At 36.3% G+C, this 24,976-nt stretch overlaps 2 protein-coding genes across 2 annotated transcripts; both read left to right on the top strand.

Moving 5' to 3' along the window:
* Positions 1-18,880: 18,880 nt before the first annotated feature.
* On the top strand, positions 18,881-20,200 carry LOC133293315 (probable aspartic proteinase GIP2). The gene has a single exon (XM_061491863.1). The coding sequence runs from the start codon at positions 18,890-18,892 to the stop codon at positions 20,198-20,200; it is 1,311 nt and encodes a 436-aa protein (XP_061347847.1). The 5' UTR covers positions 18,881-18,889.
* A 132-nt stretch (positions 20,201-20,332) lies between these two features.
* On the top strand, positions 20,333-23,659 carry LOC133293314 (gamma conglutin 1-like). The gene is given in 7 exon segments (XM_061491861.1): positions 20,333-20,338; positions 20,807-21,007; positions 21,009-21,325; positions 21,327-21,559; positions 21,864-22,019; positions 22,103-22,180; positions 23,412-23,659. Coding segments are annotated over 7 exon segments (1,239 nt in total).
* Positions 23,660-24,976: the final 1,317 nt, after the last annotated feature.

The following is a 24,976-nucleotide window of genomic DNA, read 5'->3' as shown; positions in this document are numbered from 1 at the left end:
GTGGAGGACGCGAGCAGGTAAGAAACTTTCATTGTAAAACACAGCGTTTGACTTAAAATGACATAGTGTGTGTCAATCTAATTGACACACACTTTCCCCATATTATAATAATGGACCGAATATTCAATATGATGGTAGTACTGAAAATATTTTTTAGAAAAATGAAAATAGTTTTAGATATTCCCCTAGTGGATTGTTACAAAAATAACAAACTATAACGATATTGAAGATAACAAAAATAGAAAAATATTGTAAATGCATGATATATTGCATGGAAAGAATTTAACATGCTACATGACCACCATTTATTCAATGGTCTCTTTTCTATAAATGGAATTTTTTTTTCTATTTCTACTCTCTTTTTTTTTTTTCCCTTTCCGTTTCTCCTTTTTTTCTATTTTTAGGAGGGACCACCGTCCCGCCCCACAAACAAATCTTCTCTATTGCATGACCAGTGACCTTTCTCTTGCTGTTTCTTGGTTTGACAAGTCATTTATTTGACTGGGACTCTTTAAGCTTGGACTGTCACTATCCTGTTGTATAAATTGCTTTGAGTCATCATCATAAAGGTTTGAAATTTCAGAACTCAGTCACCCCTCCCCAGGCTGGAAGCTGGGATTATTACACTTCAACAAATAATTACACATTAAGTGTCTGACTAATTAGAATATTATAATGTAACGTAAGCATTATTAATCCGTTTGAGAGGCACATAAATGCTTTTATTAAGCCAAAGTCTTCTTTTCAGATATGTTTATTTTCCATTATAACATTGTTAAAGTGGGAATACTCTTATAACGAAGACAAGGGGTTACATTAATCTCACTTTCATATTTTGCCGGCACATTTAATAGTCATATAATTGTTTGACGAAGATTGCTGCTTAACTGAAACTAATAATTAATTAACTTGCTAGAAATATTGTTGAAAACTAATTCTAGCTATATATCGTAATAATAATTTAATACATTATCGCTAAAACTATATATAAACTTGTATACAAGCATATGATAGTGTGCATATATAGTTTTCGCGTTGTGTGTTTTGTGTGATACATATATTGTTTATTAACTTTTGTAGAATATGAATTTAACAAATTTAACTACTGAATAATGTGATATTATCTAGATTATTGTTGTCAAAAACTAGTGTAAAAATGTAAAAACTTATGTTTTTACGTTTTTACTAGAGTGGTGCGTATTAAAACTCAAGTAAAAATTATAATTGGTAAAAACTGGTAGAAACGCCGTGTAAAAACGTAAAAACGGTAAAAACTTACGTTTTTACCGTTTTTACCGTTTTTAATTAAAACTAAAAATTTAATAATAAAAAAAGAATTTACAAAAAAAAACTAAAAAAAAAAACTAATTTTCGTTTTCCCCAAATCATATTCACAATATCTTATTATCTTTTTGTTTGGAGATATGTTTTTTATAATTATGTCTTATAAAGCTGCAATTCTATTATAAGTTATGCTATGAGAATCGTTTTGTGTTTTTGGATCATTGTGTGCATTGAAAGAAGTGGAATTATATCCTGATGAGCGATGATCCAAAATCGACAGAGTGTATAAAGCAGTTAGAGCAGATTGATTTCCCATTACTTGTTAATTATCACTGTTTATAATTTTGATACTTGATTATGAAAAATAATTTTTCTTTTAAGATAGATAAGTGACTCAACACACATGTTCATTATGTAATATTTTTTTTACATGCATATATATATATATATATATATAATTTTGTATCTTGACCTTAAGTAATAGAAGTAGAAACTTTACGTTTCGTATCGTTTCTACATTTTACGTTTCTACCACCCCTTTCCGTTTCTACGTAGAAACTCGAGTTTGACAACATTGATCTCGATGATCATGAACATTAAATTTTAAATTACACACATATAATCATTTTCACGTGGTTATACACAGTGGTGGACCCAGAATTTTTATTTTATGTCTACACATTTAGGGCGGGGGTTTGGGGGCAGCACCCCCGAAGATTTTTTTTAAAGAAAATTTTAAATGTATTAAAAAATATATAAACAAGAAAAGAAAACTTTAACTTAACATACAAAAAATAATGATCAAAAATCCACTTCTGTTGATGTCTATTTGATCCAAAGTTGGCCACTTTTGCTTCATAAAAAAACGTGAAAAATTTCGTACAATTCTCCTCCACTTGATAAAGATTGAATTTCAGGAATCACCGATGTCTATTAAGGTTTGGAGCTAATAAGGTTTATTCTTCAAAAAAAGAAGAAGAGACAAAACAATGAGGTAGGGTTTAAGCTTTAAACTTTTAATTATAGGAATTGGTTGGGTTGGGCTTATGTTAGTTAAAATCCCGATTTAAATCTGTGATTTTATGATTTTACGATTTTTTTTAATAAAAAGGATTTCATCAAAATTCCAAACACTTTTACGATTTTATGTTTTTTTATCCTCCTTCTAATTTTAGGTAAGATCCCAATTTTAACTACTATGATTGGGTCTATGTTTACTTCTTTTTTTTTTTCAATCTTCCTAAATCTTTTTTTTTAACTTACCTAAATCACCCACCCCTTTAAAAAAAAAAATTCTCAAAGTTTTGTGTCTGCATGTGCAAACATAGGCACCAGTGTCAGTATTATACACATATCCCAACTCACATGCTAAGATAGATTTTTTTTTTTAAAAAAAAGAGTGGAAAAGAATCCTGATTGCACACAATCTAATCCCTCTTTTGTGTCAATATAAAAAACTTGGCTTTGCCTTCGCACAGTAATGGGGCACAGGGAAATTAAATCCAGCCACCAGTATGCATTTTGTATCAAAGATTCTTAGTCATTGTCTAAAGTAAAAAACTTTTAGCCTATAAATCTTCCATTGAATTTTCAGACGTGATCATTCTCATCCATATCATACCTACCAAGTACATCAACTGCATTAAAATGCATCATCCGCGAATGTTCCTTCTCTCCTTGGCCTTCATTTCCTTCACTGTTTTGGCTCGTCAACCTTACAAAATTTCATTGCTAGCACCCATTACTAAAGACACCAACACTTCTCTCCCTAGCATCACTATCAACTATGTGATTGACCTTAATGCCCCTTTCTTATGGCGTTTGTTGTAAATAATAGTTTAGAATAGTAGTATAGAAGTCTCACATCATGTATATCTCTTTGTATTTTCTTTCTTTTGAGTTATATAATAGACTCTCTACTGTGTAGTTAAGACACACATATTACTTATAAACCTTCTTGTTCTTGATATTCAACATGGTATCTAGAGCCTAACAAGATCCGCATCTTTCTGGTAGACCCACTGTCTACCGAGTAAAAATCTTCCCGGAAACTATCACCATCGTCAGTTTCTGGCCATCGTCTGCCACCACCATCCTCCACCGAAAATTTTTTCCGGCGCCCGTTTTGATCAAAAAGTACATCAACGGACTCAGAAGAAGCCGATCTACCCAACGCCGCAAGACCCATCGTCATCAGAGGTTGCCAGCATCGTGGACCACCATTTGACCGCCGTTGACCGCCACCACCGATCACTTTTTAGGCACTTTTTCCGGCGAACCACCCACAGTTGTGATCGTTACAAAGAGGCAGTTCTTTCCGTCCAAGGCCCGCTCCTAAATTCCCACTGAAGCATTTCTCCTCTTTTCATTACTGTTCACGACATCTTTGTTTCAGCGAATTGTTCTTGATCCATGGCTGATTCTAGCTCATTTATCCTTCCTCAATATATTTCTAGGCTCACGATCACTGGTTCCACTGCTACTGTTGTGCATACAGGTAATAGCGTTGCTGGTTTCACTCAAAGTTCATCATTTAGTCATTGGGTTCTTGATTCTGGTGCCTCTGATCATATTTCTGGTAATAAATCTTTGTTTTCCTCTCTTTCTACCTCCGGTTATTTTCCTGTTGTCACTATGGCTAATGGTTCCCAGGTTCAGTCTCATGGGATTGGAACAGTACATATCTTTCCCTCCATTACTATTGATAATATGCTCTATGTCCCTGGTTCACCCTTTAATCTCCTTTCCATTAGTCGTTTAATACGTTCTCTTGATTGTCTCATTTCTTTTACCCAAAATTCTGTTGTTTTACAGGATCGAAATTCGGGGAGGAAAATTGGCGGCGGATTTGAGTCCAATAGCCTTTACCTGCTCTCCAGCTCCTCTCATGCTCATTCTGTATTAAATTCTCCACTCACTATTCACGCTCAGTTGGGTCATCCTAGTCTTACAAAGCTTCAGAAGATGGTACAACGTTTGTCCAAGTTGTCTACTTTGCAATGTGAATCATGTCAATTCGGGAAACATACTCGCAGTTCTTTTCTTAATAGAGTCAATCGTCGTGCCTCCTATCCTTTTAGTTTGGTTCACTCTGATGTTTGGGGACCCAGTCGTACTGAATCAACTCGGGGTTATAGATATTTTGTTACCTTTATTGATGATTATTCTCGAAACACTTGGTTATTTTTACTAAAAAACCGCTATGAGTTGTTCTCCATATTTCAGAAGTTTTATCATGAAATTCTTACTCAATTTGGTATTCCTATCCGCACTTTTCGTAGTGATAATGCACGTGAGTATCTGTCTCAACCATTTCAATCATTCATGGCATCTCACGGCATTCTTCACCACACATCATGTGCACATACCCCCCAACAAAACGGGGTTGCTGAAAGAAAAAAATCGTCATCTTATTGAAACAGCTCGGACACTCTTAATTCATGGTAATGTTCCTACCAGTTTTTGGGGTGATGCTGTTCTCACCGCATGCTATCTCATTAATCGCATGCCTTCCTCTGTCCTTGGTAACCAGGTACCGTACTCTATCTTGTTTCCTCATCAGCCTTTACATTCCTTACCCCTTCATATTTTTGGTTCTACTTGTTTTGTCCATGAACTCGGTCCCAATCGTGACAAGTTGTCTGCCAAATCCCACAAATGTGTGTTCCTCGGTTACACCCGGACACAAAAAGGTTATCGATGTTACTCTCCCAGTCTCCATCGCTCTTTTGTCTCGGCGGATGTTACTTTCTTTGAGTCTATGCCATTTTTTGGCTCCACCTACGTTCCTTATGACTCTGTTGATACTCAGTTACCTATACCCTCTGTTCCAATTCAATATGTTCCGGCACCAGATTCCACACCACCACCGCCTGCACCAGATTCCACACCACCAACGCCTACTGTCACTTCTCCATATGTCCCAGCACCAGATCCTCCTCTCCAGGTTTATCACCGTTGGTCACATCCACCCATATCCTAAGACATTGATGAGGTTCCTATGGACTCAGATCTGTCGTCATCAACTCCTGCGGTTTCGGTCCCGCCCTCCGACATTGACCTACCCATTGCTCTCCGAAAAGGTACTCGTAATATTCGTCCTCCACCCAGGTATTCAATAAATATGAGTTATCATCGCCTTTCTCCATCACATTTTGCTTGTCTTTCTTCTTCGTCTTCTGTATCTGTTCCTAAGACTACAGGTGAGGCATTATCTCATCCCGGATGGCGACAGGCTATGATTGACGAGATGTGTGCACTTCATGGCAGTGGTACTTGGGATCTGGTTCCTCTTCCCTCTGGAAAATCTGTTGTTGGATGTAGATGGATATTTACTGTCAAGGTTGGTCCTGATGGACAGGTGGATCGTCTCAAAGCACGTTTGGTGGCCAAGGGATATACGCAGGTGTTTGGTGAAGATTATGGGGATACATTTTCCCCTGTGGCAAAAATGGCGTTTGTTCGCCTCTTTATTACTATGGCTGTTATTCATCACTGGCCGCTTTATCAATTGGATGTCAAAAATGCTTTCCTCAATGGTGATCTTGCGGAAGAAGTTTATATGGAGAAACCTCCTGGATTTGTTGCTCAGGGGGAGTCCAGTCTAGTTTGTCGACTCCGCAAATCTTTGTATGGTCTCAAACAGTCTCCACGAGCTTGGTTTGAGAGGTTTAGCACCATTGTCCAGCAGTTTGGTATGACTCGGAGTGCGGCTGGTCACTCAGTCTTTTATCGCCACTCAGACTCTGGATCTATTTATTTGGTAGTATATGTTGATGACATTGTCATTACAGGTGATGACCATCAAGGCATTACTCAGTTAAAACAACATCTTAGTCATCATTTTCAGACAAAGGATCTCGGAAGACTACGATATTTCTTGGGATTTGAAGTGGCTCAATTCAAGGATTGTATTGTGATATCCCAGAGGAAATATGCTATGGACATTCTAGAGGAGACAACTCTGTTGAATGCTAAGCCCATCGATACCCCCATGGATCCAAATGTCAAGCTTATGCCAAATCAGGGGGAGCTATTTTCAGATCCAGAAAGGTATAGAAGATTGGTTGGGAAGCTGAACTATCTGACAGTTACTCGACCAGACATCTCATTTGCAGTCAGTGTAGTAAGTCAGTTCTTGAATTCTCCTTGTGAAGATCATTGGAATGCAGTGATCTGTATCCTCAAGTACATCAAGAATGCTCTAGGTAAAGGTCTCCTCTATAAAAACAAAGGTCATACCAGAGTTGAGGGATACTCAGATGCTGATTGGGCAGGTTCTCCCAGTGATAGAAGATTCACACCTGGGTATTGTGTATTCCTTGGAGGTAACTTGGTTTCTTAGAAAAGCAAGAAACAAAGTGTAGTTGCCAGATCAAGTGCTGAAGCAGTATATCGCTCCATGGCCACAACCACCTGTGAACTTATCTGGTTAAAACAACTATTGAAGGAACTCAAATTTGGAGACATTGGCACAACATCTCTCATTTGCGATAATCAAGCTGCTTTACATATTGCTTCCAATCCAGTGTTTCATGAAAGGACCAAACACATTGAGATAGACTGTCATTTTGTTAGAGAAAAAGTTCTCTGGAGATATAGTCACTAGTTTTGTTAACTCAACTGATCAATTAGCTGATGTTTTCACTAAGTCTTTGAGAGGGCCTAGGATAGATCTCTTATGTAACAAGCTTGGTGCATATGACTTATATGCTCCAGCTTGAGGGAAAGTGTTGTAAATAATAGTTTAGAATAGTAGTATAGAAGTCCCACATCATGTATATCTCTTTGTATTTTCTTTCTTTTGAGTTATATAATAGACTATCCGCTGTGTAGTTAAGACACACAGATTACTTATAAATCTTCTTGTTCTTAATATTCAACAGGGTTATTGCCAATTACCACTGTCTATAATTTCTTGTTCATCTCCTGATCAATGCTCGATCTTACTTGTCCCCTATGTGCCCCCTACCTTAAAACGACCCAAATATGATAAGTGCAACTGTGTTGTCACACCCACAAACTCCATCACCTTCACCAAGTTAGGCATGTGCTTTAGCGAAGTTGGCCAACAGTTATATTATATGAATTTATAAGAAAAAATGGGACGGAAAGGATTGAATTTTAGACCATTTGCTCGTAAAAATCTTCGTAATCATATAAAGCAACCAATTAAAGTCAATAACTTAATTTATTAAATTAAGATAGATAAATAATTTTATATTATATTTGTAACCATATCCTTTCCCCTCCTAACACAGCTAAATGTTTCCCACAAAAAACTGGCCAAAAGGTTTGCTCTTTGTCTCCCTAGCAGTGAACAAAGTAAAGGGATGATTTTCTTTGGGGATGTTCCAGTCTATTTTCTTCCTCATGCCAAAATTGATCTAATAGGCACACTATCTTATACTCCATATTGCAGCACCCCAAATACCTAGAATACTACATAGACATAAAAGGCATTTCATAACAGAAAAGCCAATTTTTTAACGAGGAACATTTTTTCAGTTGGACACTTCAGGCAACGGTGGGTGAAGATTAGCACAACTGTTCCTTACACAGTGTTGAGGAGGAAAATTGTGACTAGTTGCAGTTCCATGAAATTATATAAATTAGGTTGTTCCCTGCATATTCATGGTAATATCATCATGGTATGGCCCTCAATAATTTATTGTTAGCAGTAGCTAAGTTGTTTCCAATATATATGAGCTTCTTTTCTTAAAAAATTTAAAAAAACAAAACAAAACAAAACTTATAATCCATTTTTTGGACCCTTTTGCTCCTAATTAAAATAAATATTGTAATTTTGTTTTCGTACTAAGATTTTTCATCCATCTGCCCTGTTTGACCATTGATCGAGTTATGTAACAAGTACATAAGCCTTGTAACTTTTCATGATATTAAGATATTTGAGTACAAGTCTCATGATATGGCTCATGTACTCGAATATCTGACGCGAGCTAGATTTTTTTTATAAAATCCTCATTTTAGCCAAAAAGGTATCTCACACACTAGAGTATCTCTTTGAATAGGAGCTAAAATTTCATGCAACCACAAAGAAGTCTTGCTAAAATCGATTGGTCCTTTCATCAGCCTCTCTTTCTTCAATCGATTGGAATCACATGCATTTACGTATGTATTTGGATTTTTTTTTAATGAACCCTAACTGAAATCCCCCTTTGTTGTTGTTGAATTTTTTTATACAGGTATTTATACACGTATTAGTTTCTGGAATTTAGTTAATATTAAGAGATCTTTTTAACAGTTGTTTTCAAAAGTTCTTGCGGTTGTCCTTCCAAATGCAATTGATTCTGATTGCCATTATTAAAATCAGATCTCCAGATATTACTTATGTACCAGAAAAATAAAATAAAATTATAACATAAGAAATAATTCAAGATTGACATATATGCATGACATCTTTCTATTTCACTTCCAGTTGACTTAATAAATAAGTGGAGAGAAGGTGGACAGCAGGCCCAGCTGCCTCTTGCGTGAAACCCTCAACAACATAAACAATTTGGTGAACCGTCTATATATATATAGTTGGTAGGTTAGTTTTATTATATTCCAAACCGCCATTATTCTTAACTTGGGTTCAATATTATTTAATTTTTCTTAACTCAGCAAAGAAAGGAACTCCACCTTTTTCTTACCTTCTATTTTATTGTTCCAAAAACGTATATACCATAATACCATTGCCAACAGGTAAAAGATAAAATTTATCTGAATTTATTTAGAGTAAATATCATTTTTGGTGCTCAGCAAATTTCACGATGTCCGCTTTAGTTCCTAGCAAATAAAAATGCTCATCATGGTCCCTAAAATATTCAAAATGGACACATTGATGAGAATAGTTCTTATTGGTTGGAGCCTTATTAAATTAGACCACGTGTAATTTAAGTTAGTTGATTAGTTGAAACTGATTCCTGTTTTTACGGAAGAAGTTAGAGTAGTTAGCTTAGTTAGCTTTTCGGTTATACTTCAGAGCTTCATGTATATAAGCTGTAACAGTACATTCAGATAGTGTGAATATTCATTTTTCTATTCTTCCTTATGAGTTTCTTGGATTCTAATATGGTATCAGAGCTCTGAAGAGAGCTCTGGTATCGCCACTTTCATCTTGTTTCTGATTCTTCTCTTCTGTGAAACTTTACCTTCCTTAACCTTTGAAGCTTTGAAGTTCGATCAACAATGGCGAACCAGAGTTCTCTTCCAGATCACTTGACAAATCCATTAAACTCTCTGTATCTCCATCCTAGTGAAAATCCTTCAATAACTCTCGTCAATCCTCCTCTGAATGGACGTAACTTTCACACTTGGGTACGTGCCATGAGGATGGCTCTTCTCTCCAAGAATAAACTGTGCTTCGTAAATGGAAGCTTTGTAGTTCCTAACGAAGATGATCTTCTTGGGAGCGCTGCAACACAATGGTGTTATCTTGGATTCATAACTCCATTGATCAATCTATCTCAAGGTCAATTCTCTGGATCGAAAAGGCTGCTGATGTGTGGAGAGATCTCCATGACAGATTCTCGCAATCTGATATTTTCAGAATTGCGGATCTCCAAGAAGAAATTCATCGTTTGTGTCAGGGAGAAAAATCTGTAAGTGACTATTACACTGAGATGAAGACATTGTGGGATGAACTTGATACTCTTCATCCACTGCCGAAATGTTAATGTGGTGCTTTAGATGAAGTGAGAAAGTCAAGGGAACGTGATCAGGTTATCAGATTCCTGAAAGGTCTAGGTGATCAATTTTCGCATGTTCGTTCACAGATTATGTTGATCGAACCACTTCCGAATATGAACAAGGCCTTCTCCCTAGTTACACAACAAGAACGTCAAGTGAATAATGGAATTTACAATGAAGCTTTGGTTTCGAAAGCATATGTTGCAGATCAACGTGGAGCTCGAGATATGAATCAGAACTCTAACAAGTTCAGATTTGCAAAACCGAGGGGAACCAAATTGTGCACATACTGTGGGAGGACTAACCATACGGTAGATACATGCTATGCAAAGCATGGTTATCCACCAGGTTTTAAGTCCAGACCAAGAAATGTTTCTGCTAATGCTGTGTTGCATGAAAGCGATGGAGTTTATGCACAAAATAATACACAAGATGCTGTTGTCTTGTCTCAAGAGCAATATTAGAACATGCTGAATTTGATTCAGCAAACTCCACCTCAGAAAGGAGAAGAAAGTACAATTACTCATGCTGCCAACATGATTCATGCCTCATCTTCAAGTGCATTTGTTACAGCACCTTCTCAAGGTTCTAGTAAGACGTCTCTTCACTGGATTCTTGACACAGGTGCCACAGATCACATCTCATGTGCATCTTCATCCTTTACTTTGCTGCATAAAATCAAACCAGTGTCCATTAATTTGCCTAATGGTTCTACGGTCATGGCCTGTCACTCAGGGGATGTCCACTTATTGCCAAATTTGATTTTAACTAACGTTCTCTATGTTCCTGAATTTTGTGTTAACTTGATCTCAGTGGTGAAGTTACTTCAATCTCTCGATTGTGAACTCATTTTTCGTGGCTTTATGTGCCATATCAAGCAGATCCAGTCTCAACAAGTGATTGGTTCAGCTAGGCTATGCAATGGCCTTTTCTTCCTGGAGTCAAGATGCACAGATGATAAGGAGTTGAAGACTGTTGATTTTAATAAATCTACCACTGATAGATATGCTAATAATTTGTCCATAGACACTGCCATTCTGTGGCACTTTTGTTTAGGACACACTTCTGACTCTGTATTGAAAGTCATGTGTGATAAGTTTCCTTTTCTTACTCACAAAAATAATGCTCCCTGTGACATTTGCCATATGGCTAAACAGAAAAGACTTTCTTATGACTTGAGCACAAGCAGAGCTTCCCAAATATTTGAACTGATCCATGTTGATATTTGGGGACCATTCTCCACTCCCTCTATTACTGGTCACAAGTATTTTCTGACCATTGTCGATGATCACTCAAGATTTACATGGACTCTTTTGATGCATAATAAAGGGGAAGCAAGAAATCATTTACGTAATTTTGTTGCAATGGTTGAAAACCAATTTTCAGCTTCTGTAAAAACCATTAGAAGTGATAATGGAGTTGAGTTCACTATGCATGAGTTTTATTCTAGCAAAGGCATTACTCATCAGACTTCCTGTGTTGAATGCCCCCAGCAAAATGGAATTGCAGAGAGGAAACATCAACATTTGCTCAATATTGCACGCGCTCTAATGTTTCAAGCCAAATTACCAATTCAGTTCTGGTCCTTTTCTATTTTATATGTTGTGCATCTATTGAATAGATTGAGTAGTCCATTATTGCAAAACAGTACACCTTATGAGCTATTATATGCTAGGCCACCTGTATTAATTCATCTACGAGTGTTCGGTTGTTTATGCTTTGCTAGCACACTCATTTCTCATCGTCAGAAGTTCAGCTCACGTGCCCGAAAATGTGTTCTACTGGGGTATAAGGAAGGAGTAAAGGGCTATGTACTTTATGACTTGCAATCCCATGAGATCTTCACTTCAAGGAACGTGATCTTCTATGAGCACGATTTTCCATTCTCTGCCTCAGAAGGTCAATTCACTAATGCACAAGTCACTGTCTCATTAAACCATTTTCCTGAAGACCCTTTCCTATTGCCAATTATTAACCCTATTCCATCTAACCCCATCAACACTATCAATCCTACTCCCGTGACTCAACCCTCAGCACCTTTTATTCCTGATTGTCCTTCACCTCCACCTGTACCTGCTATTCCCAATGTTAGCTTTGATGAGAATAGTTCTCCTCAACCTCGTCGTCCTATTCGAACTAAAAGACCCCCAACCTATCTCAATGACTTTCACTGTACCCTATCTACCAAAACCCACTACCCCTTATCCTCGGTCTTATCCTATGATACCTGTCCCTCTCATCATCAATCCTTATGCTTTAACCTCAACTCCCATACTGAACCCAAACACTATTCTGAGGCAGTCCAACATCAGTGTTGGAGAGATGCCATGGATGCTGAGCTTTTGGCTCTCGAACAAAACAACACTTGGCTGCTTATTGATCTCCCTCCCAATAAACATCCCATTGGTTGCAAATGGGTGTTCAAAGTAAAATATCATGCTAATGGGAGTGTGGAAAGATATAAGGCGCGCTTGGTGGCAAAGGGGTACACTCAACTTGAAGGTGTTGACTTCCTTGATACATTCTCCCCTGTTGCTAAAATAACCACCATCAGAACACTCCTCGCCATTGCATCTTCTAAGGGTTGGATTCTTGAACAGTTGGACGTCAATAATGCTTTCTTGCATGGTGATCTGCATGAAGAAGTATATATGACTTTACCTCCTGGAATCCAAAGCTCAAGTTCCAATCAGGTCTGCAAGTTGCAAAAATCTTTGTATGGGTTAAAGCAGGCTAGCCGTCAATGGTATTCGAAACTCACTTCTGCTCTTCTCTCTATTGGTTATCAACAGTCCGAAGCTGATCATTCCCTTCTCACCAAATCTCAGCCTGGTTCTTTCACAGCTCTTCTTATTTACGTTGATGATATTGTGTTAGCTGGGGATGATGCTAAGGAAATTCAGCATGTTAAACAATTCCTTGATGCTACGTTTCGCATTAAGGATTTGGGGGCCCTACATTACTTCCTTGGTTTAGAGATATCCCGATCTGATAATGGATTGGTGATCAACCAACGCAAGTATGCACTTGAGTTAATAGATGATTGTGGGTTGTTAGGCTCCAAACCATGCTCAACTCCAATGGAGCCGGGTACTAAATTGGAAAAAGATAAAGGACAGCCTTGCTTAGATCCTGGCAGCTACAGAAGATTGGTAGGAAGGTTGTTATATTTGACAACAACATGTCCGGATATATGCCATGCTGTACAACAACTCAGTCAACATGTTGGACATCCCACTGATATTCATGTTCAGGCTGCTACTCGTGTGTTGAAAAATTTGAAAGGAACTCCAGGAAAAATACTATTTTTTGGTGCTAAAAATGAGTCCAAGATCAGTGCATTTGCTGATTCTGATTGGGCAACCTGTCCTGATACAAGGCGTTCAATCACTGGATATTGTATCTTCTATGGTTCTTCACTAATTGGGTGGAGATCTAAGAAGCAAAATACAGTTTCTAGGTCATCATCAGAAGCTGAGTATAAGGCCTTAGCAAGCTTAACATGTGAATTACAGTGGTTGCGTTATTTGCTTGATGATTTGAACATTAAACTGTCTCAACCAATGGCAGTATTCTGTGATAACAGATCTGCGATCTACCTTGCTCATAATCCTGCTTTCCATGAGCGTTCTAAGCACATAGAGATCGATTGTCACATAGTACGGGAGAAAATTATCAGTGGTCTCATTCATCTGTTACCTGTTACTTCTTCAGAACAGTTAGCAGACTCATTTACCAAAGCCTTGGCTCCACGAACGTTTCAGCAGTTAGTTGGCAAGCTGGGATTGCTTGATATGCACCTCCCACCTTGAGGGGGGATGATGAGAATAGTTCTTATTGGTTGGAGCCTTATTAAATTAGACCACGTGTAATTTAAGTTAGTTGATTAGTTGAAACTGATTCCTGTTTTTACGGAAGAAGTTAGAGTAGTTATCTTAGTTAGCTTTTCGGTTATACTTCAGAGCTTCATGTATATAAGCTGTAACAGTACATTCAGATAGTGTGAATATTCATTTTTCTATTCTTCCATATGAGTTTCTTGGATTCTAATACCCATTTAGTTGAAATTGAGGTACCTCACAAATTCAAAAAAGACTCATATTAGTCCCCAAAAGAACTAAAATGGGTCCATTTTGAATTTCTTAAAGACCATGATGAGCCTTTTTATTTGCTAGGGACTAAAGAGGACTTCGTAAAATTTGAAAAGAATATTTACTCATTTATTTATTACGCGGACATCATTACAAGAGGCGGAGAAGGTGCATGTTGTAGGTGTTTCCCCCTAACCACACGGAGGAGACACCAACCTGCGGCTTAGCCATGTCATTTTTGGAGAGTCCGACACCATAGAGGACGGCTTGTGAGGCGAGCATCTTGATTATTGTGTCCTTAATTATATAGAAAAATACCATTTTATCCTCATTTTTAAACTATTTAAAAATATGACATTTTTCTTAAACATAACACCAATATGTCATTGTTTAACCATTGACTGGTCTTTATATTCGAGTAAATCAAGTGTCATGAGTTTATACTTGAGTATTTGCTGTTCCACGCAATATACTCGAGTATATGAGTCATATACTCGAGGAAATAGTAAATGAGACCAAATTTTTTATGAGAATTTTTTAACGCATAGTTATTAGAAAGTTACGTGGAATCAATAAAACAAATACCTAATTCGAATACCGAGTCAAAAGTTATGACCTTCCAAAGTTTTACTCTAAAATTTTCAAAATTTTGTAATGCCAATAGGTTTTGTGATATCCACAAAGTTCCTCCTCATGTTACTTAAGTCAAGTCTAATATTATAAGTATATGACTATAGAAACTTGTTTGATCCAAAAACTCTGGTGAAAAAAAAATTAATTGTAAAACTTCGTAAGACTATATTTTTTTGATTTGTTTGTCCGAATGAAGTGTTTTTCTTATTTCTTATAATTTTTCGAGAGCTACGTATTGAAAAATTCTTAGAGGATTATTTGTTAGTGTTTGAAAGTAAAATTTAAATAAAATAAATTCGCAAAGATAAAATATTCCAAAGGGGACAAAGAAGCATTTTGTGGAAAGTTTTTTGGACCAAATCTCTAAATGGGAAAACAAATTTACACAAAAAAGCACTTGATTCAGAAACGCAAATCAAAAGTTATGACTTTCCGAAGTTCTACTCTACAATGTTCAAAATTTTGTAATGACAATAGGTTTTGTGAAATCCGCAAAACTTGTTTGATCCAAAAAAATCTGGTATTCCGAAGTTTTACGATTAAATTTTTTTTCACAATTTTTTTTGGAATAAACAAGTTCTTATAGTCATATATTCATAATATTGGAAAGGGCATAAATTTTGATTCGGGTATCCGAATTAGGTGTTTTTTTTTTTCATTCCACATAACTTTTTGAGAGTTATGAGTTGGAAAATTTATGTAGGAAATTTGGTCTCATATACTCGACTACATGACCCATATTGATAGAACACCTTCAATCACTCCCCTAAATATGGAGGATGGTGGCTTAGCTGACTTAGACCAAGAGCTGAAGAACAAGGTTGATCAGATGCAGACAGGCAAGGACAAACGTGGAACACGCATGTTGGAGAAAAAGGAGAGGAAGACACCTGTCTGGTTCAAGGATTATTTGGGCTCAACAAGTGGCTGAAGTAACAAAAGGAGGATAAAAGGGTTATTGGGCTGAGTTAGTGACCCATTAACTATTTCCCTAGTCTATTAAAATAAAAGGGGTGGAAGATATGATAATCAAGCCCAATCGTATTTTCTTTAGGAACTTACATTCAGTTTTTACATATAATACAGTAGGGACCACAAGGGATTTTTCATCCAAAAATCTTGTAACAAACTTCTGTTTTCTCTCTCGCTAAACCCCTGGAGTTGCCGGCGTTCTCGAATTTGCCGTGGATAATATCATATTCAGTATATTTTCTTTTCTGTAATTCTGTTGAAGATAGCTTAGTCTATCACATATACTCAAGTATATTGCGTGGAAGAGCAAATACTCGAATATCTAGATCCTTTGCTTGATTAAATGTTAAAAAAAACCCGATGACAAAAAATACTTGAGCATCAATACTGTACAGTTCCCGCATCACCTAGCCAAAGTCTCAAGGCGCGTCACAGGCCGTCCTCTATGGCGTCGGACACTCCGAAGATGACATGGCTAAGCCGCAAGTTGGTGTCTCCTCCGTGTGGTACGAGGGAAACACCTGCAAAATGCACCTCCTCCGTCTCTCCGAAGCCGTTAAGGAAGGCATCGCCGATGCCGGCATGATTCCGTTCAGTTTCAACACCGTTGGTGTCAGCGACGCTATCTCCATGGGCACCAGAGGCATGTATTATAGCCTCCAATCTAGGGACCTCATTGCTGATAGCATTGAAACAGTAATGGCCGCACAGTGGTATGATGCAAATATCTCAATCCCTGGTTGTAACAAAAAATATAAGAATCTTCTTTTACATTCCTCAGTTTTTACAATTTCACCTTTCCCTCTCAATTTTACAGATGCCAGGTACCATAATTGTAATGGGCAGGCTCAACAGACCAAGTATTATGATTTATGGTGGCACTATCTATATAGGTACCAGGCTCAATATTCTTCAAATGTTTGTGAAGCCAGTTCTGAAATTACAAAACTAAAGTGGTGATAAATTTTGTCTTGTTAATCTGTAGTATACAACTTTTGCACTTCCGTCGAAATGATGAAAAAAAATACGCTCTTCAAGAATCACTTGTGCATGCCTTTATTTGTTGTTGAAGTTCTATGATAAATGTGTGTAGTCAGTGTAGATATTAAGGAGTGTTTTGTGGTGAGTAGTTTTGTTTATTTATGATATCTATGAAGTAAGGGGCTTACTTAACATCGCAAAGCTTAGGACAATCTTATTTGTATAGTTGTTGTAAGCTTGACAATTAAAATTTCGATTTAAATTTGTGATTTACGGTTTTTTTTAGTCAAAATGATTTTATCAAAATTTTAAATGCTTTCACGCTTTTACAATTTTTTATGATTTTTTTTACCTTAAGATTTTATGTTTTACGATTTTTTGTCCTCTTTCTAATTTTAAGTAGAATTATGATTTTAAGTACGATGATTGTAAGTGAAAGGATACTTGGATTGTGGAGTACTTTTTCAGCACCTAAACAGGATTTGGCTATATATTCCATGCTATAAAACGAGAAATCATTCTCTCTATGTTATAGCAGAAAAACTTTCATGCTACTCTCCTTTCGATTCTCATGCTATTCTCATGCGGCACAACAGAAAAAAAAGTCTGTCTTAAAGACAAAATGAAGGACCCACTAGTTTTTTTTTTTTTTTTAAAAAAAACAAAATTTACCAGTTTTTTTTTCTTAAAGAGCCGGCAGAAATAATTTTGCCTTAGAATATATAACATAAATGCACACTTCTTAGCTGTGCGAGTAAGAACATACGTTAATTTTTTTTTTTTGGTGAGTAGAACATACGTTAATTTGCTCCACGAGATATTGGTCTTTTGTTTTTATTGAAAAAAATACTAATTTTCCATTTGAAAATTTCTCACCATATAAAGAGCAATAATAAATCGAAAAAAAATAACAGCTTAAGAATATATTTATCAATGAGGAATTAAGATATATTCATGAAACTCTTGAACTAATCAAAAAACACTTAAAAATTAAGTCCTTCAGAATTTTCTCCACTAAATTGGTCCGTAATTTATATGGGGAAGACTTGCAACACGGCATCCCCCAAAAGAATGTATATAGGGACCAGTGCCACAATAACAACGTAGGCTCCACCCCTGTCCTGCTGGGATATAAATACGGTGTATCAACTTGTGATACAAGGCTTTTAAGATGAGAGATTGAGAGACTCCATTGCAACAAGTTATACACGTGCTTAGATGATGTATACACTTCTAAGTTCGGATCTGGATGTTCCAACGTGAGAAAAAACATGACATCGTTATATACAAAATTATAATCATATAAATATGGATTAATAGAAATAAAGAAAAAGATAAAAATATATTAAATAGATAATTAACAAATTATAACTGTTGATTTACGTTTATATGATTGTAATCTTCTTACATGATTATATCATTTTTTTTTTGGGCACAAGAAAATCCATTTCCTCTAAATTCTAACAACTTGGGGCATTGTAAGACAGATGTATGGAATGTCAACAATGGCAACCAAAGCAATAACTGCAAATCTGCAATGCTGATCTGGACTCGGAAACAACTGGACAGCGTTTGGTGTGACCCACCTCGTTAAGTTTATGACTTAAATGGGTTGGGTCATAAGTATAAATAAAGAGTTTTATTAATGTGATGTTACATAACATAAGTGTAGTTTTTAACACACACAATAATGGAGAGAGAAAGTGAAATGGTGAAAAAGAAAAAAACATGTGAATCTCACTTTTCTAATATATATATATATATATATATATATATAAAAGAATGTGAAGTTATGTAAAATAATAAACATAAAACCCATAAATAAATAGAACAACCCCGGGTTTAATTGTTCATAGGGGATTTATACAACGAAACTGTGTTGCAGTTTGACTTTGACTTTATTTGGAAATAGCAAACGACTTATATTTATTTGGAATAAATCAACAATCACAAAAGTAATACACCTTCAACATGCGAGCCATAGTATTAACGTAACTAACTACTTACTTGAAATCCATTTAGACTAAGCGACATTTACCTTCGTTACTTTGTTTTGTTCTTCTTCTTGAAGTCTGCACCATTTAGCCATCCTTTTTGACAAAAGACTAAAAACAATATGGTCAAAGAGATAATTATTGTAAGATAACATTTACCGTGTGACCTGCTGCCCTGCTATAAAGGGGGAACTCTGCATTCTGGACTATACAAAGCAGCAATTACCATTCATTATCTTTATGTTCAAAATGGCTTCATCTTCTGCCATCCATTTCTTCCTTCTCTTAATAGCCTTTTTCTCAGTTTCCTGCTTATCAGCATCACATGCTCCGAATACCAAACCACACCCATTTATCCTTTCCATTAAGAAAGACCCAGCAACCAATCTGTTCTATACTTCAGTAGGCATAGGAACTCCTCGACACAACTTCAATCTAGTTATTGATCTTGCAGGAGAAAACCTCTGGTATGACTGTGATAATAACTACAATTCATCATCCTACTGTCCTATCAATTGTGGCTCAAAGACATGCCCCGAAATTGGATGCGTTGGCTGCAGTGGCACCTTCAAACCAGGTTGCACAAATAACACCTGTCCTTCTGAAGCTTTCAACCCATTAGCAAAATTCCTTTTCGGTGGTGGTCTAGGTGAGGATATCATATTCATTTCTCAACTGCAAGTGCCTGGCTTGCTTTCTAGCTGCGTTAACACTGATGGATTTTCATCATTCACTAGTAATGATTCACCTCTAAATGGCTTACCCAAAAGCAGCAAAGGGATTATAGGCCTTTCAAGGTCACAACTTGCTTTGCCAACACAGCTTGCATTGGCTAATAAGCTTCCTCCCAAGTTTTCTCTCTGTTTGCCTTCTTCAAACAAGCAAGGATTCACCAACTTGCTTGTTGGAGCTGAGGGACATCCTCAGGAAGTTTCCAAATTTCTCCAAACCACCCCACTGGTTGTCAACCCCGTTGTTACAGGTCCAAAGTTTGTGAAGGGTGTTCCTTCCATTGAATACTTTATTGATGTCAAATCAGTTAAGATTGTTGGCCGTGTTGTGAACCTAAAACCTTCCCTTCTTTCCATTGACAATAAGGGCAACGGGGGCACCAAAATTAGCCCCATGAGTCCCTTCACTGAATTAGAACGCTCTGTATACAAGCCCTTTGTTCGAGATTTCCTCAAGAAGGCTTCAGACAGAAGACTAAAGAGAGTGGCATCAGTGCCACCATTTGAGGCATGTTTCGATTCAAGCACCGTTGGCAATTCTGTAACTGGATTTGTTGTGCCAACTATTGATCTAGTGCTACAAGGGGGAGTGCAATGGACTATTCATGGTGCAAATTCCATGGTAATGGCAAAGAAAAATGTAGCATGCCTAGCATTTGTTGATGGAGGGACAGAGTCAAGAATGTCGTTCGTTAAAGCTTCAATTGTTATTGGTGGACATCAGTTGGAGGACAATCTTTTATTGTTTGATCTTGGTTCCTCCAAATTAAGCTTCAGCTCCTCGCTTTTGCTCCACAATGCTAGTTGCTCCCACTCTTGAGAGTCATAGGTTATGATGCATTTCTTGTGGCTTCTATCTTTTAATTTTGAGGAGAATAAATTACGTTTGCTTTGTTTAGTTCTAAACAGGAACCGTTTGATGTTTATTGTGGCATTTATTCGGATATCAGATATGGTTGCAACTTAATTTTTTTACTTTTTTTGGGCTTATGCCCCTACTTACCAATATATATATAAAATTCAAATGGACAAATATTAATATGGAAACTAATTTAAATGTCATAATCTTTTCAAAGTTGTAATACTACTGATCTTTTTTAAGGAATGAATTTGGAGTTTATCCAAAAAGGAACAAAAAAACAAAAAAATACCATGCGAAGTCCCAACTCAATAAATTGAGCACTAACACCATTGAGTCATCCTTTTTGACGAAACACTAAGTATGGTCAACGAGTCATAAATATGTCGTGACCCCTTACTGTAAAAAGGAAACTCTGCATTCCGAAAAATTGAATTTTTGACGGTATTTTTCAGAATTTTCGAGCAATCGAATTTTTTTAAATTTTTAATTTTCAAATATTATCATAAATTGAATGTTTTTATTATATTTCTAAAAATTAAGATTCTCAGAAAAAAAAAAAAAAAGAATTCTTCTACCAAACACTTCCTAAACTTTATCTCTTCTTTTGCTATCCATTTCTTTCTCTTCTCGATTGTCCTTTTCTCAGTATCCATCTTATCAGCATCAAATGCTTTAAATTCAAAACCACACCCCTTTATCCTTCCCATTAAGAAAGATCCAAAAACCAACATGTTCTACACTTCAGTTGGCATAGGAAGTCCACGACACAACTTTTGATCTAGTCATTGATCTTGCAGGAGAAAACCTCTGGTACTATTGTGGCAATCACAATCACTACAATTCATCATCATATAGTCCAATCAGCTGTGACTCGAAAACATGCCCCAGAACTATTCATCCATGCGGTGGATGCAATGGCCCTTTTAAACCAGGTTGCACAAATAACACATGTCGCACTGACAATTACAACCCCTTAGCTCAAATCATTTTCACTAGGGACATTGGTGAGGATGTCATATTCATTTCTCAAATTCAAGTGCCTGGCTTTCTTTCTAGCTGTACTGGCTCCAACTTATACTGGACTTCTAAAAGGGTTACCTAAAAACAATAAAGAGATTATAGGCCTTGCAAGGTCACAACTTGCATTGCCAACTCAGCTTGCTTTGGCAAAGAAGCTTCCTCCCAAGTTTTCTCTGTGTTTACCTTCTTCAAACAACCAAGGATTCACCAACTTACTCATTGGAGCGGTGGAACATCCTCGTAAAGTGTCCGAATTTGTCCAAACCACTCCTTTGGTTGTTAATTCCTTTGACACAGGTCCAACGTTTGAGGTGTTGGAAATGACAATCACACACAAATCTCAAATAAAAAGAGAGAAAATTGATACACTGATTTATCCTGATTCATCCAATTTAGGATACGTTCACTCAAATTAGGTTATTTTTGTCTGTACTATATTCATCTCATCGCCACTTGTTACAAGTCACTCGTTTACAAAGAGAATATAAATAATATTAGAAAACTTTAAGAGCAGCTATTCATAGGTCTAAGCCCAAACTACTAAAAAAAGAAAAATTACAATAAATCAGAAGTCTATAATACCTAACCTCTATGTGCCTAGACGCGGCTCTCTGGACCCCTATCCACTCACCTGGGACTGCTGACCCCGACAATAAAACTGTCATCAACATGCAAAATATGAGCCGTATCCTACATGAAAAAGGTGTTCCCTCTGCGAAACACTTTATTGACGTGAAATCAATTAAGATTGATGGCCATCTTGGGAACTTACAATTTTAAAATTGGCCATATAATTTTCTCTATCCTATTTTCTTGGGCAAATTTTTTTTACCCCCCTACCAAACAATCCCTTGAAGCCTTCCCTATTGTCCATTGATACAAAGGGTAACGGGGGTACCAAAATTAGCACCAGGACTCGTTTCGCTTAATTACAAAGTTATGTGTACAAGCCCTTTGTTCGAGATTTCCTTAAGAAGGCAGAAGACCAAAGAGTAAAGGTGAAAGTGGGTCAGGTCGGTCTATAGGAATCTACAATCTAGCTTATATTAGATCAAGTTTGGCCAACTATATATATAGATAAATAGAACAGGTCTGAACTTTTAAGAAAACCTATTTAGGAAGCAGACTTTAGGTTTTTTCTTACATGCCGAGTGTATAAGTCTACAGGTCGGCCTATATCGTATTATTTATTTTAAATAAAATAAAATAATGTTATTTATAGTACTACCAAATAGTGATGGCTTAGTTGGTGCATATGAGCTGAGTAGGTGGTGGAAGGACCTAGGTTTGATCCCCACCAATATACCACCTTTGGGAGGGGCATAAGATCTGTACCAATCTCTACAGTAGTATCAGAATCAACATTTAGTGATGGAGGAAGAGTTATTTATGCTTATTGTTCTAGCTTGGCTGAAAATATCATCCAAGCTTTAATATGTGGTGAAGATTGCCTACGTAATAAGTATGACTTGAAGAAAAACAAAAGGTATAAAAAGATTTTTTTTGTTTCTTAATCTTATTTTTTTCTATTCTTTAATCTTGTTTTTTTTTTCTACATTTACAAATTGTCTGCCAACTTATGTAACCTTGGAATTGTATTTGCACGGGAGAGAAGAAGATGAGAAGTTTTTGTCTACTACAAGCTTCACAATGATGTTATTTTAACTTACATAGTACGGATTGATTTGCTGGATCTCTGATGAAATGTACGTTATTTAGTTTGAGCATTTTGTTTTTGAAAGTGATTTAAATGCAGATTGTGATAAGTTATTGTTATGATTCATGGTTTTATTGGGACGTTGAAATTATGATTTTTGTTTTAACAACTGAATTTGAGTATTTTGTGAAGTTGATTCATGATTCTGCTTGAAAGTTAAAAATTAACATGCTAACAGGTGACATTTGTTTTTTTATAAATGAGTCAGGTCAGGCAAACAATTAGACTTGTACTATACTATGGGCCAGGTCAAATTGGAATTCTTTAGCATAAATTTGAATTTTTCGGGACAAGACTAGACCCAGCCTAATCTACTTTCAGCCGTACTAAAGAGAGTGGCATCAGTGCCACCATTTGAGGCATGCTTCGATTGAAGCACCATTGGCAATTCTGTAACTGGACTTGCTGGGCCAACTATTGATCTTGTGCTAGAAAGGGGAGTACAATGGACTATTCATGGAACAAATTCAATGGTAATGGCAAAGAAAAATGTAGCATGTCTCGCATTTGTTGATGGAGGAACGATAGCAACAATGTCGTTTTATAAAGCTTCAACTGTTATTGGTTCGCATCAGATGGAGGAAAATCTATTGGTGTTTGATATTGCTTCCTCCAAATTAAGCTTCAGCTCCTCGCTTTTGCTTCACAATGGGAGCTGTTCCCACTTTTCAGCGTTATAGATTCTGAGTTCTGACGCATTATTTAAATTAGTGATGGTGAATAAAGTAGCTTTTATCTTTCACTTCCGAGTAAAATAAATTAAGTTTCCTTTATGTAAACCCAGTGATGTTGTATTGTAAGCCAATTGATGTTTTTGTTATATGCCAATTGATGTTTTTGTTATATGCCAATTTTTTTTTTATTCAGGACAGAGCTTACGCCAAAATATGAAATTTTAAATTCACTTTGAATAATTTGATTTGAAATTAGCCGAGATCATATTATATGCAAACATTTTGAATGTTTCAAAAGGTTGTACGCAACTTTGGTTATGTAACAATTTTGGCTTTCGGCGTTGCCACAAGAAGAAGGGATTTAAGAAGATATTGCATTGGCCTTTTGGAATCAATCCAATAGAAATGAAACTCTTTATGACTATTTGAACTACGTTTCCATCTGCACATAATACTCAAAAAGTCAAATCAGTTAACGTTATAATATTTGCATATCTTCTCAAAAAATTCAAGTTCACCTTGTGGAATTTAACCAATTACCAACTACAGCTTTCAGTCAGGTCTGGAAGTCGTAAATACATACCCTGCCATGCAACCAAAAGTTTAGAATAAATGATGCAATCAGTGTATAGAATTTTGGGATACACCACCCCAAAAGTTAGCTCTAAGGGTGAGAGTGTCCAAGGCCTTATAAAGTTCACATTAATTGGCTCATACAATCAATGTGGGACTATATATTTCAACATGCCCCCTCACGCAAGAGCCCTTTGGGCTAGAAGCGTGGAATTGCACAGGTCCAATTTTTAGTTTACCTTTTTGTGCTTTTTATTTTTAATTCCACTTGAAAGTGAGGGGCCGTGAGAATCGAACTAGCTTTAAGGGTGGGAGTGCCCAAAACTTTATAAAGACCACATTAGTTGCCCACACAATCAATGTGGGACTATATATCTTAACAATCAGCAAAGTGCTTGGAAGTCTAAAAGAGTCTTTAACAAAATGGGAGTCCAATAAATTAAGGATATATAGTCCACCAAAGAAAATGAAGTATGTAAAAACCCCATAACATAAATGGCTGGTAAACACTGTCATCACCAATGTTGTTAAAATGTAGAGTCTACGTAGAAATGGTAAGAGTGAGCCAAAACGTAAAATCGTGAAATGTAAATGAAACGTAAGAGTTTACTACGAACAAAAAAAATAATATATATATATATATATATATATATATATATATATAACTAAAACACACCAATATATGGAAAGGAACTATAATTTATAATTAGTATAGTCTAACAATGTTTTTTATTATAAAGAATGGTATTA

This window comes from Gastrolobium bilobum, unplaced genomic scaffold, assembly GCF_033153095.1.
Source record: "Gastrolobium bilobum isolate Gb01-03AN ecotype WA unplaced genomic scaffold, APGP_CSIRO_Gbil_v1 utg3209, whole genome shotgun sequence".
NCBI lineage: Eukaryota > Viridiplantae > Streptophyta > Magnoliopsida > Fabales > Fabaceae > Gastrolobium > Gastrolobium bilobum.
Note: the sequence above shows the minus strand (reverse complement) of the source record. Positions and strands in the feature narration are given on the sequence as shown.

Excerpts from the sequence above, each read along its gene's own strand:
- LOC133293315 (XM_061491863.1), top strand. The coding sequence starts at position 18,890 with ATGTTCAAAATGGCTTCATCTTCTGCCATCCATTTCTTCCTTCTCTTA.